The sequence below is a fragment of the Thermobia domestica genome, chromosome 5 (assembly GCF_964235325.1).
Source record: "Thermobia domestica chromosome 5, izTheDome1.hap1.1, whole genome shotgun sequence".
Lineage (NCBI taxonomy): Eukaryota > Metazoa > Arthropoda > Insecta > Zygentoma > Lepismatidae > Thermobia > Thermobia domestica.
Window position 1 is genome coordinate 297,609,481 of NC_137458.1, and position 17,821 is coordinate 297,627,301.

Consider the following 17,821-nt stretch of genomic DNA (forward strand, 5'->3'; position numbering starts at 1 on the left):
AATCAAAGGCACTCTTTTCCTGAATAATGAACCGCTGTATTCTTTTAACACTCCTCAAAAGACTAGGGACGGAGAAGAATCAACAAACCATTTTTTACAATACATTGCTTTTACTGAGAAGGGCTTGTTGAGATATCGGTAAGGTAGGAAAAGTTTGTTTCTTAACTTATGATAGTGATGATCTTAAAATAATACCACGCTTCGATTTTTTTTTTTTTTTTTTTTTTTTAGCCCAACACGAAGTTTCACTTTGTCATTCATCAAAGCATTTGGAGTTATGTTGAATTCCTGGAATACTTTAGTTCAGTGCTTCTTCTTTTTCTTAAAAAAAATGTTGATTAACTTAAGGTTAACATTAAATGAAATAAGAATATGCGTATTGCCGACGCAGCAAACTACCATATACTATTATACTTGTGTCCTGCTTTTCGTTTGTTAGAATCTGGTCACTCTAGGATGGGCGGGTTTTCTTTGAAACTCGATTCGACTAGAAACAGACATCTTTGAGCTCGACTCGAGAACTCGGCTCGAAAAATTTCCTCCAACTCGACTCGAATTCGGGTCGAGTTTCAAGCGGAATCGAGCCAAGTCTGGTGTGTAGTTTCGTGTACTCTCTTCAAGTAGGCCCTATCTTGCATAGACAATATAGGTTATCAATGATACTAATACTACAAAAATTTTTATTATTATTATTATTATTATTATTATTATTATTATTATTATTATTATTACAGTATTATTATTATTATTATTATTATTATTATTATTATTATTATTATTATTATTATTATTATTATTATTATTATTAATTATAATAACACTGTGTTTAAAGATGAAAGGTAGGCGGTTTGTATTTGAATACTAAAAAACTAGTTGATTGCCAACCTCGGTAGTCGTGAAGTCTAGGAGTCAAGGACATTGTTCACGAGCTTCTGAATTTTGGTTGAGGGTCTAGGTTGAGTATTCGGGCATTGTTAAAAGTTATAGGGCACTGGCCAAATATCTTCAAAACTGTCGGCCCGGGTTTAGAATTGTCAACGACTCGAGCAGATCGGCTCACAGCTCATTCACTATCGACCCGAACCGAGAAGTGAGCCGAGTCAACAGCTCACTCAACCGAGTCGGCTAGAGCCTTCGGCCTAGATGAGCCGAACCGAGCAAATGGCTCATCCCAACCAAGCCAGCTCGAGCCGATGGTTCACCCCAAGCGAGCCGGCTCGAGGCATCGGCTCAAGTTGAGCCGAGCCGAGCCGAGCTGAGCTTGTTACAAAAAATCTCTTGTGGTCTCGATATTGAGACGAGAAGAGATGCGAGCAATGTCCCCTTTCGTGAGCAACACTAAAAGTATCCCATATTACTGCTTAGCTTACATTTCTCACGGCTTTCGCTTTCCAGTGTAATCAGGCCAGATTTCAAAACGAGCTAAAACGAGCGAACCATTTATCAAACTCAATTTGACTCGAAACTAGACGCCAAAAACAGTGAGTCGGCTCGGAACTAGACTCGACAATATTACCTTCGACTCAACTCAAAACTCGACTTGAATCTGAGTCGAGTTTTAGCTCGACTCTTGCCCATCAATATGCGTTAGAAAAAATGATTGCTTATTATTCTTTTGCTAAACTAATTATGTAATAATAACAATGTTGTTATGTATATTGAAAATACAGAATATTGAGAAACAATACACTACAACTAATAAAATGAGAAAACATGAACTGAGGGTGAATCAAAACTTGCCAGTAATTCTAAAATCGATACATGCTTTTTAAAGCTAGTTGTTCCAAACTCTGTAATCCACGGGACTCTAGGATCTGCAAACTGATCTGAAAGAACTCAAATATTGCAAACCATCAACAAACTATTTTCTAGTATTAAAGTAGGCCTGCTCATCAGAACACAGTTTATTCATATTAACCCCTTACTCTATATCGTTAATTATGGCACCCTAGTTGTTGACAAAATCTCCCGCCGGGGCACCACTTTACTTTTAAATTCTGTCCACTATCATCTTAAGCTTTTTTGAAGAAGTATCTTTCAAATGTTCGAATGGTAAAATATTTTCGTTCTCCATCTTTATAAAAACAACACCAATCAAAGTAAAATAGACTATCGGTACAATTGCACTCGTAGTTCACTCAGTGAATGGATTGGAGCTGTCAAAATCTATGACAAAACTTTCCAGGTGCTTGCAATCAGTACACGTGATTTCCCTGAGGCTGTCCTCATCTTCCAAAAAACAGCAAGTGGTACTATGATCTTATCTGATTCTTTGAGTGCCGGTGACTGACTGTCGTTCAGTGACATCGTTCATGCTCCATTGCTCCATTCCGAGAAATTCACTTACAGGAAAGAAACGTTTGTTTCCGAAAAATAATATACATATATTGTAGTTACTCATCCGAAATGTAACGCGAAAAAAGTAACGCAAACTAGGTACGTTACTTAAAAATTTGTAACGCGTTACCGTTACAGTTACTTTGGATAAAATGTAACGCGTTACTAGGAAACGTTACTTGCGTTACGTTACTTCCCAACACTGCATTAATCGGAGTTTGAATTTCTAGTCAATCGCTCAAGCACCACTGTGTTACAATAACGGTGGATCTGGCCTTTACGATATAAAATGGTAAAGTGTTTGTCAGTGAGGAAATTGAAACAGTGGGGGGAAATTAGTGTGAGCCTAAAATATACTTGTACTAAGAGAGTATTCTTGCAAGTGTTAATTTCTGAACGCATTTCAAAAGAAACTTCTATTCGCAGGAAAATACTCCTGTAAAATATGGAAAAGGTTATGGTTTCTCAGTTCACACTATTTTGGTCACGAAAGACTTGAAAAATCAGTTTTTCATAGTGCATAAAGGTGCTCGGGTACCCTATGTGAGAGCATCTCCATAAAGTATGCTCATAATTGTAATTTGTGTAATCACTAAAACACCACGTTAAATTTAAGTTACAAATATGCATAATTTCAATTATTATGAATATTTATTCAAGTTAGTTTACCTAAAGCAAAGAAGAGACTTACTAATAATTAGGTACAAAGTTGAATAACACAAATAAGCCATTAGTAATATAAGTATACATTTTCCATAATTCGTAATTTTCCACCTTAAAACAAATTTGAAATCGGGTTTATTTCCTGTTGGTAACTTTTTCGTGGTAAATCATCCGCAGCGGAATGATGTCCATCCTTCAGCCAAGAAATAACTAGCTCGTCTACTTTGAGCTTGTCTAGAAGTGGGCCATTAACATTGATGAACAACAAGTTAGATAATGTTTGAGCACTTAGTCTATTTCTAATATCAGTCATCTGTAAATTCATAAGGGGAAATCCCCGTTCGCACTCTGTCGTGGAAATTGATAATACTTCTACCCGATTTCTGCAACTCCTCATCGATAATCTGCTTGTTAGACTTAAGTCTGATGACGATTTTTCTTGGTCAGTTTTGAAATACTCAGCAAAAAGTATCTCTATCTATCACCATACAACATCTTTTCCATATCGACCATGTCAGTTGGCAATGTCGAGAACAGAAACTTCATCTACCACTCTTTCGATAGGGAATCTTGTGAATAAATTATCAATTAAAGCCTGATAAACTGATGATTTCTTATTTGTTTATAAATTTAATTTTTGTAATTACACATGAAGATTTGATGCCATTACCAAATTCCCTACCCCGTCTAGAAAGCGAAAGGGAACCAGGTTCCTGGAAAGTGTTCAGAGGTGAATGGGAATTTCCCTTCTTGTTCCCCCTTCAATTACCACACTGCTGTTTGTCATGTGCGAAATTACTATGAATTTCAATTAAATTATCATAATGTTGAATTATCAATACTTTTTAGTGGAAAAAAGGATGAAATTTGAAAGTTTCAAATCAAGGTAAGTAGACCAACGTAAAGGGGAAAAAAGGTGTAAAACTTTTCCTATAATTATGCGTACAATCCAAACTTAAAATTTCTGTGTAATTAAGCTTACGGTACAAATTATATGCCTATTTTTCTCACAACTTTATGGGTTGATTGCCCTCTGGTGTAAACGCTCCATATAATAAACATAAGCTCCAGCAATTATTATAGTAGAAAGCAATGGATATATGAAGCCAAGCACTGTACTTTTTGTTTCTTTTTTTAAATAACATCGATCGTTTTCGATCATACCAATTTTCCATATATAGAAAGTCCCCCTCCCCCCCCCGCCACATAAAGGATTTTTTTTTTAAATGCTAGGACACATTCTGTTTATTTTTAATAAGGAGTTAATACACTGAATTTCAGCTCCGTAAGTTTAACGGTTTGCGAGATACTCATTTTTTTCTCAAAAATTCGGTTCCTCACTACCTCCTTAGGATATTATGCATCATAATGAAAGCAATATAACATCCCAGTTTGGATTAAGGCCTAACTATATACCAAAAGTAACTTCATTTGACTTTGTAATTTGACCGTGATGATCAGGCACACATAGTTACATTCAAATTTTAATACAATAATTTATATATTACAGTGATCCAAAAATGTATTTTTTCCAGTGTTAGCTCCTCTAAAACTCACAGGTCTCGAAAGCCAAGTAGTAGTATAAGTCCTATTCTATTATTACAATTAAAAATATCAATATCCAAAAGTCCTGAAGTTCATTTTTCACTTAGTTAGATATACTCACCTCAGGTAAGTAGACGGAAACAAATGGAAAAGAAAGGGAAATGAAGGTCTTGAAAGTAAAATGAAGACAAATTTACCAGTCTTCAGAAGATACTGTCTACAATGCAGTGAGCAGAGTGAGTCGGTAGATCATACTGAGTCGGTGGGTCGCAGTGGGTCATGGTGGGTGGTGGGTCGGAGTGGGTCATGGTTTGTGGTGGGTCACAGTGGGTCACATGCTGTTGACCCACGACCCACTGACCCACCCAGAAAACTTGTCCCACTTGACCCACTGACCCACTCCATCTCTGTGGAGAACCTAATCCGATTTCCGGATTTTTAAATCAAACATTTCCAGAAGTTTATTTCGATTATCAATTATTAATTTTACTCATCTATATTTGAAAAATGGGACAGTGCTCGTAGAGAATTCGTTAATCAAGCATTAGTCACGCGATTAGTTAGTGTCGCATTAGTTTTGTAGTAAGGAGGGTGTACGTTTTGGCATTCCGAGTCTGCTTGGAGTTCAGCTAATAAGTGGACTTGGATATGATTAACTAATGTAACCCCAACACATCGGGTGAGAAGGAAAAAATGTAGTAACTACGGAAATTTAGACGTGCGCATGCGTAGTCTGTAAAAGTGGAAATACTGTATAAGAAATACGAAATTCAAAATGTTTTCTTTGTGATTTGACATCACAACAACTTATAATTAGTTACGAAATCGGATTATAATTAACGTATTCATTTCCGAGGGATATATTTATGACAGGAATAAGCAGAAGACAATTAAATTTAGTGACAATAGAAGGATTATGTTGTAATTACAAGGGAAAATAATTTATCGATCAGTTCTATGTATCCCCCAGAAAACTAGAAATTTTCTACTCATCTCTCACTGTTCACTTTAAGAAACAGTTCTATTGTAGAGGACTCGGCTAAATAGCAGCTTCATAGTTACCCGATGAGATTAAAACAAAGAACGAAGAATTGTCTTTTTATTCTCATAATGTACGTTCATTGTGGCTAAACCAGGCAGTGTCGCAACCAGCTATGAGCTCGGGGGGCCCAGACCCCTCCCGAAACTAACCTAGCCTATCTTATACAGCAGCGTTGCAGACAAATTTTGTTGAAATTTTCAAAAAAAAAAAATCATTATGCTTCTCATTTGTCCAGTATCTTTAAAAATATGCAGACTCACACACACATGCACCGTGTGTGACGAGTGCTCTTAATCTGCATTAAGGCATGAGACATCGCGTGCGAAATATCGTCTTAATAATTGAGAATTTGAATTTTTATTTTAAGGCCTTGGCATGGTAATAATAGAAAAAACTAAATTTCTGATGGGGAGAATTCAAACTTTCAACTTTGTCCATATCAGATCGTGCAGCACGTCGTTTGTAGACTACTGTACTAGGTAATGTTGGCCCTTCCCGAAATAAAATCCTGCTTGCGCCACTGAAACCTGGGTACCCTCTGCTCTAATTTAATTAGTTACATGTGATTAACTTAGCCAACTACTACGTGCTAATCAGAGATTCTGAATACACTTCGATAATCATGTGTTAATCTACCCTTATTGTAGCGCTAATCATGCGCCAAAACGACTGTGAATAAGGCCTACCTAATTTTTTCCTCTTGTTCAAACCGAGAACGAAAATATAACAAAATTAAAGTGTTTACCTTCTTCAAATCTTTTCTTTCCTTCCTGTTCTTTCTTTTTGCGGCACCACTTCTTGAACTCATTTTCTCTTCTTATTACATTTACATTTACAAAACCAACTTACTACAAATGTCGTTTTCACCTTGCCAGAGTTAAATATTACAAATCACTATCTCGCTCACAAAACAAGTCTAAAGGTAGACAAATATAGTTCGCTTTGAACTACTATTAATGTAATATGCTTCTGAATCATTATGACACATGACCTATGCACAATCTTTGTTAGCCGGTCGGCACCCACGTGAGGTGATTCACCTACGATATTGTCATCTATTCTCAAAATAACATACAGAAACAAAAGAGGGTGGGGTGTAACCTTAGAACAGAAGTAATAAGCTGACGCTGACCTCACAAGTCATCAACAGTCAATAATGAATTGTGAGATCGAGTTGTAGCCACAGACAAGAATTGTCTGTAATTGTAGCCGTCTCCTGTGTACGATAGTAATTGAGTCCTAGTCATAAGCAAGGACGTCGATTTCTCTGTAAATTTGGGGGGGGGGGGCATTCAGATGCAGACGGCATATATATGAGGATTTTAAGACAAATTGCATTCAAATTATGCCAAATATTGTATATTCACAAATACAATGAGGGTACCCGCATGAGCTTTGGGGGGCCCGGGCCCCCCTGTTCCCCCCAGGATCGGCGCCCTTGGTCATAAGTTCTAAGTTTATGGTTCATTATAATCATACTCCCTGATTCTATATAGCTGTGGTCAGTGGTCGAAGTGAGACGGTATGCGGTGGTATGCCATACCGCCTCTGGTTTTTCAGTGATGAAGGCGTACCGCCTCTTGTTTTTCAGTAATGAAGGCATATCACCTCTGATTTTTCAGTGATGAAGGCATATCACCTCTGATTTTTCAGTGATGAAGGCATATCACCTCTGATTTTTCAGTGATGAAGGTATATCACCTCTGATTTTTCAGTGATGAAGGCATATCGCCTCTGATTTTTCAGTGATGAAGGCATATCCCTCTGATTTTTCAGTGATGAAGGCATATCACCTCTGATTTTTCAGTGATGAAGGCATATCACCTCTGATTTTTCAGTGATGAAGGTATATCACCTCTGATTTTTCAGTGATGAAGGCATATCGCCTCTGATTTTTCAGTGATGAAGGCATATCCCTCTGATTTTTCAGTGATGAAGGTATATCACCTCTGATTTTTCAGTGATGAAGGTATATCACCTCTAGTTTTTAAGTCATCAAGACATATCGTCACGGGAGAGTAGATGCTAAATACCTTTAACAAATCAATTTTTATAGACAGTAAATGACGAATAGCTTTGCACATAAAAAGAATTTATTTCTTGTGTAGAAATAATTTCCAAGCTGACAACATCAACATCTTTTTCCTACCTTTTGTTTTTAAAATGAGGTGTCTTCAAAGTAGTTCATCTAGTTTATATTTTGATGTGCCATATTGAATTGTTTCTTTCGTATGTATGTGTGTCTTCTTGTCATAATTCTATAAATTTAGTGTTTTGAGCATGAGCAGATTTAGGGGTTGTCTGCTGTGGGAGCGATACTTCCCGTATAGTTTGGAATACCCTTTAGTCGAGTGGGGGATCTGGGAGCTTTCCCGCAGGAAATTGTTAATATAAAAACTCGATTTTTAAGCATTTTCGTGTATTCTCTATAGTAAGTGGATATTTAAAAAAAAATCTAGAAAGTTTTTGGCGAGGGATCAAAGTCTCTCCATGTCCCTTCTCCCGCCCCGTAATGAATAGAAGCTCTCCAGTTTTTTTCAGTCATTACGTAGGTAGGAATGCAATCTTTTAGACAATATACCCTCACTGTATTTTAACATTTAGATAGGCGGTATGTCGAATCAAAATCTTAATAAAACATACCGTCTCTGCTTTTTTTTTTTTTTCAGTTCGAACACTGGCTGTGATTCAATGTTGATGTTCACTTACCTCGTCTTATCTGAATTTGACACCGAATTCCATCATCCACGTCGAAGATTTGCCCTTAAATCTGTTTTTCCACAGTTGACCATTGCCATAAGGAGTCTCTGCAGTAGAGGTCTGCACAGGCACGGGCAGAGCCCGAGGGTCGGACTTGGGCCTACAAATCATATATCACTTCGGGCCCGGGACGGGTTCGGGCCATAAATTTTTAAATATACAACCATATTTGTCGGGCGTTTTCGAGCCTAACTTTGTAAATATAGTGTACAACGAGATATATTGGATCGTTCATTGTGGAGAACTTGTAAAGCACAACTGCAAAATTAAACCTCTAATTGCTGTAAATAAAAATACAAAATGCGTTAATTATTAAGTTTCTGTAATTCAAGCTTACTTCGGACTCAATTGATTATCACACGAGCTCAGGTCGGGCTCGGGCCTAAATGCTAAAACATATTTCGGACTCGGGTTGGGCTTCACATTATAAATTCACGGGCCGGGCCGGGGCCTGGCTAAAAGTTCCGGCTCGTGCAGACCTCTAGTCTGCAGTAACTCTTCAAAAAATATGCAGTAGGACACAGTACTTCGGAGGACTTCAACCAGACGAATTTGGATCATCTGCAACATCCAGGAAACTTTATAATAATCAAGTCTACTGGTTGTGTCAATTTATATATTCTGATTCCGTGGAACAACATTAGGTGGCGTGGCTGTACCATAATCGATCCACTATTTTCCAGTATTCACATAGATTACGAATAATCTGATATTCTGTCTACAGTTCCAATAATATTAACAACTTATAATCAAAACTATAATTAGATCATCACACCAAAATATATCCACACTTTCAATGCACTTTCAATGCACTTTCAAGTGCACTTTGAATGCACTTTGCCATCTCCTCAAATCTCCTCCAACACAACTCTAAGACGATAACATGCTGCCTCAGTTCTATCGCTAGTAAAAATGGATATATTCGTCTCCTGAGTCCATTTTGCTACATTTTGGGAGCCTGTACTGTATCTCTGAAACAACTCAATTTTGAGAAAATGTTTACTGATTTTTTTTCTTATTTCTATGAATATATTTACAGAGACCAGTGGGCCATATTTCGTATTCACTTGCAATGAGAACTAAGTAGATGTTGCAAATCCAACAATATTCAGTTTCTTCTGAAGACTAGCATTAAAGTTATCTCATAGAAGTAGAAAATTCATTGTTCTTTCTTCGAAGGGTTATTGTTTCAAGTTTTTTTTTTTTTTTAATGGCAGTCGTCACATATTTGTAAACACAAAACAGTTCTGTCTGTATCATGAATCTTCTCTGACTAAAGAAGTTTTCGTGTCTTGGAAATCACACGTTCGTTGTTTGGATCGAGAGCAAACACAAAACTCCTTGAGATTGTCAATCTTCTCACACAAGAAACAGCACACTCAATCCACAATGACCAGGGAATTTTAGATATAAAAAAATTTAAAAGTATCACACTGAGAATAAAACGCATGTGGAGTTCGTTAAAACCTAGCTTTCATGTGTAAATCGTGTAGTTTCTTAACTTAACTGCAACAAGTGTATAACTGAAAAAGTGTAGTTTATACGTACTTTCAATATAAGTGTTCCGAATAAACGTACCTTCCGTACGAACGAAAGAACTTAATATAGGCGATCGGATCTTGCATACAGATGAACGTAGGTAACATATAGCTGACGTATGTAACATACGTATTTGTATGTAATATACGGAAGATTGTTAGATGTCATACATCCTGTAACGGTATGATGTAACACCTAAGCGGGAAAAATATGTAGCATATGGATAACGTATGCTCTGTACTGATTTTCGTAGTAAACATAAGGATTCCGTATATTTGTACAATATACAGCCGTCCGGATAACATATTTTTCTCAGTGCAGAAGTAAAAGACAAGGAAATGAAAAAGTGGAGTGAAATGAAATATTTCAGTTTTACGTCCCACGTTTATGCCGGTTAGGCTAAAAGAGACGGTGATTATGAGAAATAAGTGAAATGGTGGAATGAAGAAAGTGGGAGGAAACGGGGGAACCCCGAGGAAACCCACACACACGGTGTTTGTCCACCACAAAGTTTACTTGGCACGAGCTGGGATGGAACCAAGAACCCCAGCACCAGAGGGAAACGGGAATATTGAAGGAAACGGGAGTACTCCGAGAAAGCCCACAGACACGATGTTATTCACAACAGACTTACTTAAGCGGAGATCAAACCAGGGACCCTACGGACCGGAGGTAAACGCTTTACCACTGAGCCACCATGCCCTATGTATTTCTAAATATAAGCAATTTTTGACACATCAGATACTTTCAGAGAACTCGTTTTTCTTTTTCTTTCTTTTTTTTGGGGGGGCCGCGGTGGCTCAGTGGTAGAGCGTTCACCTCTGGTGCTTGGGGTCTTGGGTTCAAACCCTGCTCCTGCCAAGTGAGCTTTGTGGTGGACAAACACCGTGTGCGTGGGTTTTCTCGGGGTTCTCCCGTTTCCTCCCACTTTCTTCATTCCACCATTTCATTCATCTCTCATCATCACCGTCTCCTTTAGCCTAACCGGCATAACCGTGGGACGTAAAACTCAAAAATTTCATTTTTTTCATTTCTTTTTCTTTTTTCTTTTTCTTTTCTTTCTTTCTTTCTTTCTTTTTTAAAAGAAAAGTTAGCAACTAAAAATCCTAACTCTATTTATGAGTCTGATTGTGTGTATTGCTATGAACGTGGGCAACGTTGAAAATCCCTCATATCATTGTGTAGAGGAAAGGAAGCATTTAATGTTTTATCAACAGTATAGCAAACAAACTATACATCTGACAGACCATATAACTGTAACATGATAATGCTTTTTAAAGTTGCATACATACTATGGTTATCTGTGATCCATTACCCATTAATTTCATGCTTGACCATTAGTAAAAGAAAGTTCCTTTCTTTTTCGGAAGTGAAATATTGAGGAGTCCATTCACTTGGTCATTGGTCACTGACCATCCGTGTACACGGGGAGTTATCTAGTCTTTCTTCTCAGTCTTGTGCCTCGTTACGTTCTACATAAGCTACTAGGATGTTACATATGTAACAGCTATGAGAGTGGAACAGATATCGAAGAGATATAATGATTGCATTTTGGGGTCTAAATACACACCTTTATCTTTGTTTTCTATCTCATGTTTTTTTATTTGATTACTCAAACTGAAGAAAATGGGGAAAACAAATTTTCACTTTAGCTTCCACAGTTATACTAGCTAGTAAATCAAAAAGAAAATTATATCAGAGAAAACATACTAATGTGTTAGCACGTGACAAGAATGTGGCATTCAAATTGACTTTTCCTTATTCCAGTGTGGTTCTGCTATCATTGATAAACAAAAGAGCAACAATTTTATTGATTTTATTTAACATTGTCCAACACAAGCTGCTATCATTGATAAACAAAAGAGCAACAATTTTATTGATTTTATTTAACATTGTCCAACACAAGCTGCTATCATTGATAAACAAAAGAGCAACAATTTTATTGATTTTATTTAACATTGTCCAACACAAGCTGCTATCATTGATAAACAAAAGAGCAACAATTTTATTGATTTTATTTAACATTGTCCAACACAAGCTGCTATCATTGATAAACAAATGAGCAACAATTTTATTGATTTTATTTAACATTGTCCACCACAAGCTGCTACCATTGATAAACAAATGAGCAACAATTTTATTTAACGTTGATTCTTTCCAAATTAATTAGAAAATTACGTGAAAATGAAAGTTTTAAGTGAGACGTTCCTCAGTTACACCCTTTAGGCTAAGAAAGACGATGATTAAAGCAATTGAACGATGATGGAAGAATTGGTGGAATGAAAATATGGGAGGGAAATGGAATACCCCGAGAAAACCCACGGACTCGGTGTTGTCCACCACAAGCTTACTTGGCCGGGAATCGAAATAGGGATCCACGCACCAGAGGTAAGCACTCTACTACCGAGCCACTAAGTCCCCATATTACCAACTTTCGAGTTTTAGTGTTCTTATACACCGTCTAGATCATAAAGAGCACGATCTACTATTTAACGTAGGCTCCACACCATGATCAGAGCTTGAATCAGGAGCAGCTGGCAACAGTGTAATGCTAGATTTTTTTTTATACATATTCGCTCGACCGTTTTGAAAAGTATAATATATACCCATACTCGTATATGCTTCTTCTGGCATGAATTTAATTTAATATCCGCTGGACTATAAAAATCAGTGGCGGTCTTATATTGATGCGATTGACTCGGCGCGGCGAGTGATTGGAATTTCTTTTTAAAAAATGAAGTTGTTTATATATGGATTTTAAATTATGGAATGTTATGGATTTCATAAACAAATGGTATTTCTCATGTTGATTTTCAGCCATTCTCTTCCCATCAAATATGGGTTATATAAAATTAACCATTGCCGTGTTAAATATGTTTATTAGATTATAAGCAATAACATATGTTTATTAGATTTCACAGACTAGATTACTGTTTATTAGATTTCACAGACTATAACATATGTTTATTAGATTTCACAGACTAAATTTCTGTTTATTAGATTTCACAGACTATAACATATGTTTATTAGATTTCGCAGACTAAATTTCCATTTATTAGATTTCACAGACTATAACATATGTTTATTAGATTTCACAGCCTATAACATATGTTTATTAGATTTCACAGACTATAACATTTGTTTATTAGATTTAACAGACTAAATTTCTGAAATCGAGTCCATCATTTTGACTTGCCCTGCATATTCGCTCACACTGTCTTAATTTGTCCCGCATAGTCATCGATATTTCAAGTGTTCCGCAACCAAGTTTAAATACGTTGAAACAGGTATTGTGACAATCGTGTTCTTGCGTCCTTATTGTCTCAAGAGGCTTCAAAATAGATGAAAGTGCAGATATATTTCCTATATACCCTAATGTACTACAATGTGCAGAAAATAAGCTTTCGAATGATAATAACAAGGTATATAGACAACATGTTTTATGGACACATTTATGTATCAAAGTGAAAGCACCCGAATTCCTGCATTAAATATGTACACCTCAACCCAATGGGTCAGAGTAATATTCTATTAGCTATACAGTCTATCAGAAAATTAAATCCTTGGAAATCTCAAGGATAATATTTACCTTATTGTGCACCGCGCGAGTCATGCAGAATTTACGAGTCACGGGCCGCCACTGATAAAAATATTAGGTGGATATATGTTGTATACACTGAGAAAAAAAGTTGTAGGTGGCGTACTTAAAAAGATAGGTTACATGCGTAATTCCTGTAGTTTTTGGACTTAACGTACAACAGACGTATAACTGAAAACGCATGTTTTATAATACTTTCTGTATAAGTGTTCCATCTATATGTACTTTCCATATGAAACAATCTAGGCGGTCAGGATCTCACATACAAATGGACGTATATAACATATAGCTGACGAAGGTAACATAAGTATATGCATGTGATATACGGAAAACTGTTAGATGTCAGACATTCTGCAACGGCATGATGTAACATCTAAGGACAGTGCGTTTGTAGCATACGGATAACATATGCTCCATACTGATTTCTATAATAAGCAAGAGGATTCCGTATATTTGTTCAATATACCGCTGTCCGGAGAACGGATTTTTCTCAGTGTACTTTTGTTGTACTCTTTTGAATATGAACCATTACGTCTCTGATTAGCGGGTGCACAAACCACCATAGGCATCGACTATGTGGGTGTTGAACACCTATCGAATTAAGATTTGAAGCTTTCCTGGCGGCGTATATGATAAAGTTCTTCTCGGGCAATCAGCCAGGTGAAAACTGGTGGATAGGCCAACGTTTCGAGAGCTGTCATCGTTCTCGTCATCAGGGCAATTATGTAGAGATCAGCGGATATAAGTAATATATACCATTGGCGTCTCTGGCATGTAAAATTTGGGGGGGACATCAAAGGAAATGACCTAACTGCTAGTATCTCAGCGGAATTTTAGATTATGTCACTTCAAAATATTGGGGGGGACGCGTCCCCCCCGTCCCCCCCGCCAGAGACGCCCATGATATATACTCTGGGCTGTGGAACCCGGTCATCAGTACCATAGCAAAGAAAACGACACACAAACATCCAGGTAACCCTCAGCCAATCAATAGCACGGACTACGGAACATAGCCAGCCAATCACAGCTCCAGTTTTTCAGATTGAACCAGCTAATCAGGAACCAGCATTTTCAGCCAATCAGGAACCAGCATTTTCTCCAGCCCAGAGTATATATTACTTATATCCGCTGATCTCTACAAAATTGCCCTGATGACGAGGACGATAACAGCTCTCGAAACGTTGGCCTATCCACCAGTTTTCACCTGGCTGATTGCCCGAGAAGAACTTTATCAACCTATCGAATTTTTGCGTTGGAATTTACTTCGAAATTACACTTTTATGCTGTGGATAATAAAAAGAAATTATAGTGCGTATGATCTCAGGTTAAATTTTATATAGGGATCCATATCGATGCTAGAACGATATAACATTACAACGATAATAACAATCTGAGTGTGGTTTTGGAAGTTTTTGTTTATGTTGTTAATTTATGTTTTGAAAAATGTAAAATATTTTACGTAAAGTACAACACAGTTGAATCATTTTCTATTTTCATTAAAATTATCCACAAATGTTCTAAAGGTTTGACTGTAATTATTATTATTATTATTATTATTATTATTATTATTATTATTATTATTATTATTATTATTATTATTATTATTATTATTATTATTATTTTAATTTTCTGTATCCTTATCGTGGCCAATATTGCTAAACACGTTTAAAATTCACAAACAAAATCTTAATGTTTAGAAATTTTGTTCAATATTATGTTTAGAAAATCGTGCTAACATAAATTACAATAAAGTATTTTTTTTTTTTTAGCTTTTGCAATTTAAAAATAATTTCACTGTTTATTTTATTTCAACAGCTCTTGATAATCTTTCTTGCCTCGCAGATAGAATTTGGATCTTCTTTTTCTACTACTACTACTACTACTACTACTACTACTACTACTACTACTACTACTACTACTACTACTACTACTAATAATAATAATAATAATAATAATAATATAATAATAATAATAATAATAATAATAATAATAATAATAAAAAGACTATGGGACGATAGTGCCGAGGCGTGCGCACTCATTGAGAAATTAAAAGTCGGCACCTATGCAAACCACAATGTAAGATCCATTATCACAGTATAAGCAGCGTTTACAGATTTTCTGAGACAAATTTCCCAGCAACAATAACAAAATTTCCCTTTTTTTGGTTAAATTTTCCATAGTTTTCTAAATGGTGACCTTTCTTCACTTTATAACTTGACACAAAGTCAAAGAAAGATAAAGTTGCATAAAATTATGTAAAGATAACGTTGAATAACTCATAAAATGAACTAGATGGCGCGGATGGTTGCTTGAAGTTTTAATAATAGGATGGCGGTTAATGTTCCGTGTGAAGTCCATAGGAAAATTCCACATCCGCGTTTGTGATACATTGATCATTTAATAAAACGAAAGAAATTTTAGTGTTTTGTTGAAAGTAAACATACATAAACAATATTTTTCTGTAATTATGCACTTGGTGTAATGGAGTGAAAGTTTCGAAGGGGGATTTTTTGATGAAAGTTTTTAAATTGGAATAGGTAGTTCCATGAATCACGCAAATTTATTGTTATTATTGTTAATATAATGATCATAATTTGTGTCACAAAATATTTTAAGTGTGAAAAAAATGTGCGTGTATGAGCAGTCAGAATATGGTCATAAGTTTGGAACCGTAATTATGCATTTTTTTTTTTTTTTTTTTACTTCTTCCTTGTTCGTAAGACTAAACTAAAATTTGCTGCAGCCGGTAAAGTAGTTCTGTAACCCAGTTAGTGGCGATGTAGGAGGTAAAAATTGGGGGAAGAGCAGATACAACACAGGGTATGGTAGGTAAAGGGTTTTTCAAAAAGTGCGCCGGTTTTGTTACATCAAATTACAAACTTCATTCTTTTTTTCAAAACACACTAACCAAATTCATAATATGTTCATCACACATTCCGATTTCAGGTATGGTGAATGACATCGGGCATATGACCTTCTTTACTGCGCTGGCATGCAATAACTATGTTCGTGACAAATTTCTACTTCAATTCAGAGGCGTCTCAAACTCAGGGGGCGGGGAAGGGCATTTTTCCCCCTGAGTTTGAGATTTGTATAGATTTTATCAATAGAATAGTAGTAAGTCAGTGAAAAACGCGAAATTTTACTTATATCAAGGGGTCTTTCCCCCCCCCCAAAGCCAAATCTGAAATGACGCTACTGCTTCAATTTCACCGACCACTACGACGAAGCACAGGACTTTTAATGTTTCCTGTTAACCCGTTTCAATGAACTTTTTCATAAATCTGCGAACTGTTGATTCATTCGGTTTCTCATTTTGCCCTAGAACCGCGCAAAATCGCTTGACGGTTGCTACATAACTTCCTCCGTTCTGATTATATATATATATATATATATATATATATATATATATATATATATATATATATATATATATAAAAGTTTTCAGAATTAGCACACGTTGTGCTATAGTAAACTGGCTAGACACAGGCTGAAGAAATGTGAGAAATTAAGACTAACGCGACAATCAGAATGTTTGTAGGCAGAGCTTAACAAATACAAAACAATGTCGGCAACCGAGAAACAAAAGTTTGCCAAACGATCCAAAACCCTGATTGAACCTACATATCATGAATTTACTATAAACTTCTAAAAATATGTGTATAAATAATAGCGTAAATTATTTTCGTCGCTCCCCCAATTCCGGGATAGATCCGCCACTGAATCAAGCTCTCTCCAAGGCGAAATAGTGTCGTAGGGAACTGCTTATACTGTAAGCGCCAATCTTGTGTGATAGTCTGTGGACCTAGCAACTGTACCGGATCACACACACCTTACACCAATTTAAAATCTCATAATTGTCTGTTTAGGAGGGGAGCTTAGTTTGTTTTTAGTTTTACAGAAAACTGACTGAAACGCCTCTCTTTGCACAAGGAAATAGGTTTATGGAAAAAATATTTGAACCCCCTCTTGGGATACTCATTTTAATCGAACTGATCTAGCTTGAGCTAGGTATTCATCTCAGCTTGAGCTGGATATTATGCATTAATCCCAGCTTGATTTAGATATTAATCCCAGCTTAAGATAGGTATTAATTCCAGCTTGAGTTAGGTATTAATCCCAGCTTGAGCTAGGTATTAATCCCAGCTTGAGGTACGTATTAACTATATTCCAAAATTCATTTTAAATGTAAAGAATGGAATTATAGAAATGCCATTGCTCAGTCTCCTGTTCAGCCACACAGACTGTTACTCTTGAGATCGGCGATCAGTCATTCAGATCACATTGACCACTATACCACAACCTCATATACAGGGACGCCCGTAGAGTTTTCTCCA

At 36.3% G+C, this 17,821-nt stretch overlaps 1 protein-coding gene across 1 annotated transcript in view; it reads right to left on the reverse strand.

Annotated features, from left to right (window-relative positions):
• LOC145684924 (uncharacterized) overlaps positions 1-6,476 on the reverse strand; it is a 204,000-nt gene extending 197,524 nt beyond the window's left edge. The window contains exon 1 of the mRNA XM_081757278.1: positions 6,333-6,476. Coding sequence (XP_081613404.1) covers positions 6,333-6,395 — 63 coding nt within the window. The 5' untranslated portion in view covers positions 6,396-6,476. The remainder of the gene's footprint in view (positions 1-6,332) is intronic.
• Positions 6,477-17,821: the final 11,345 nt, after the last annotated feature.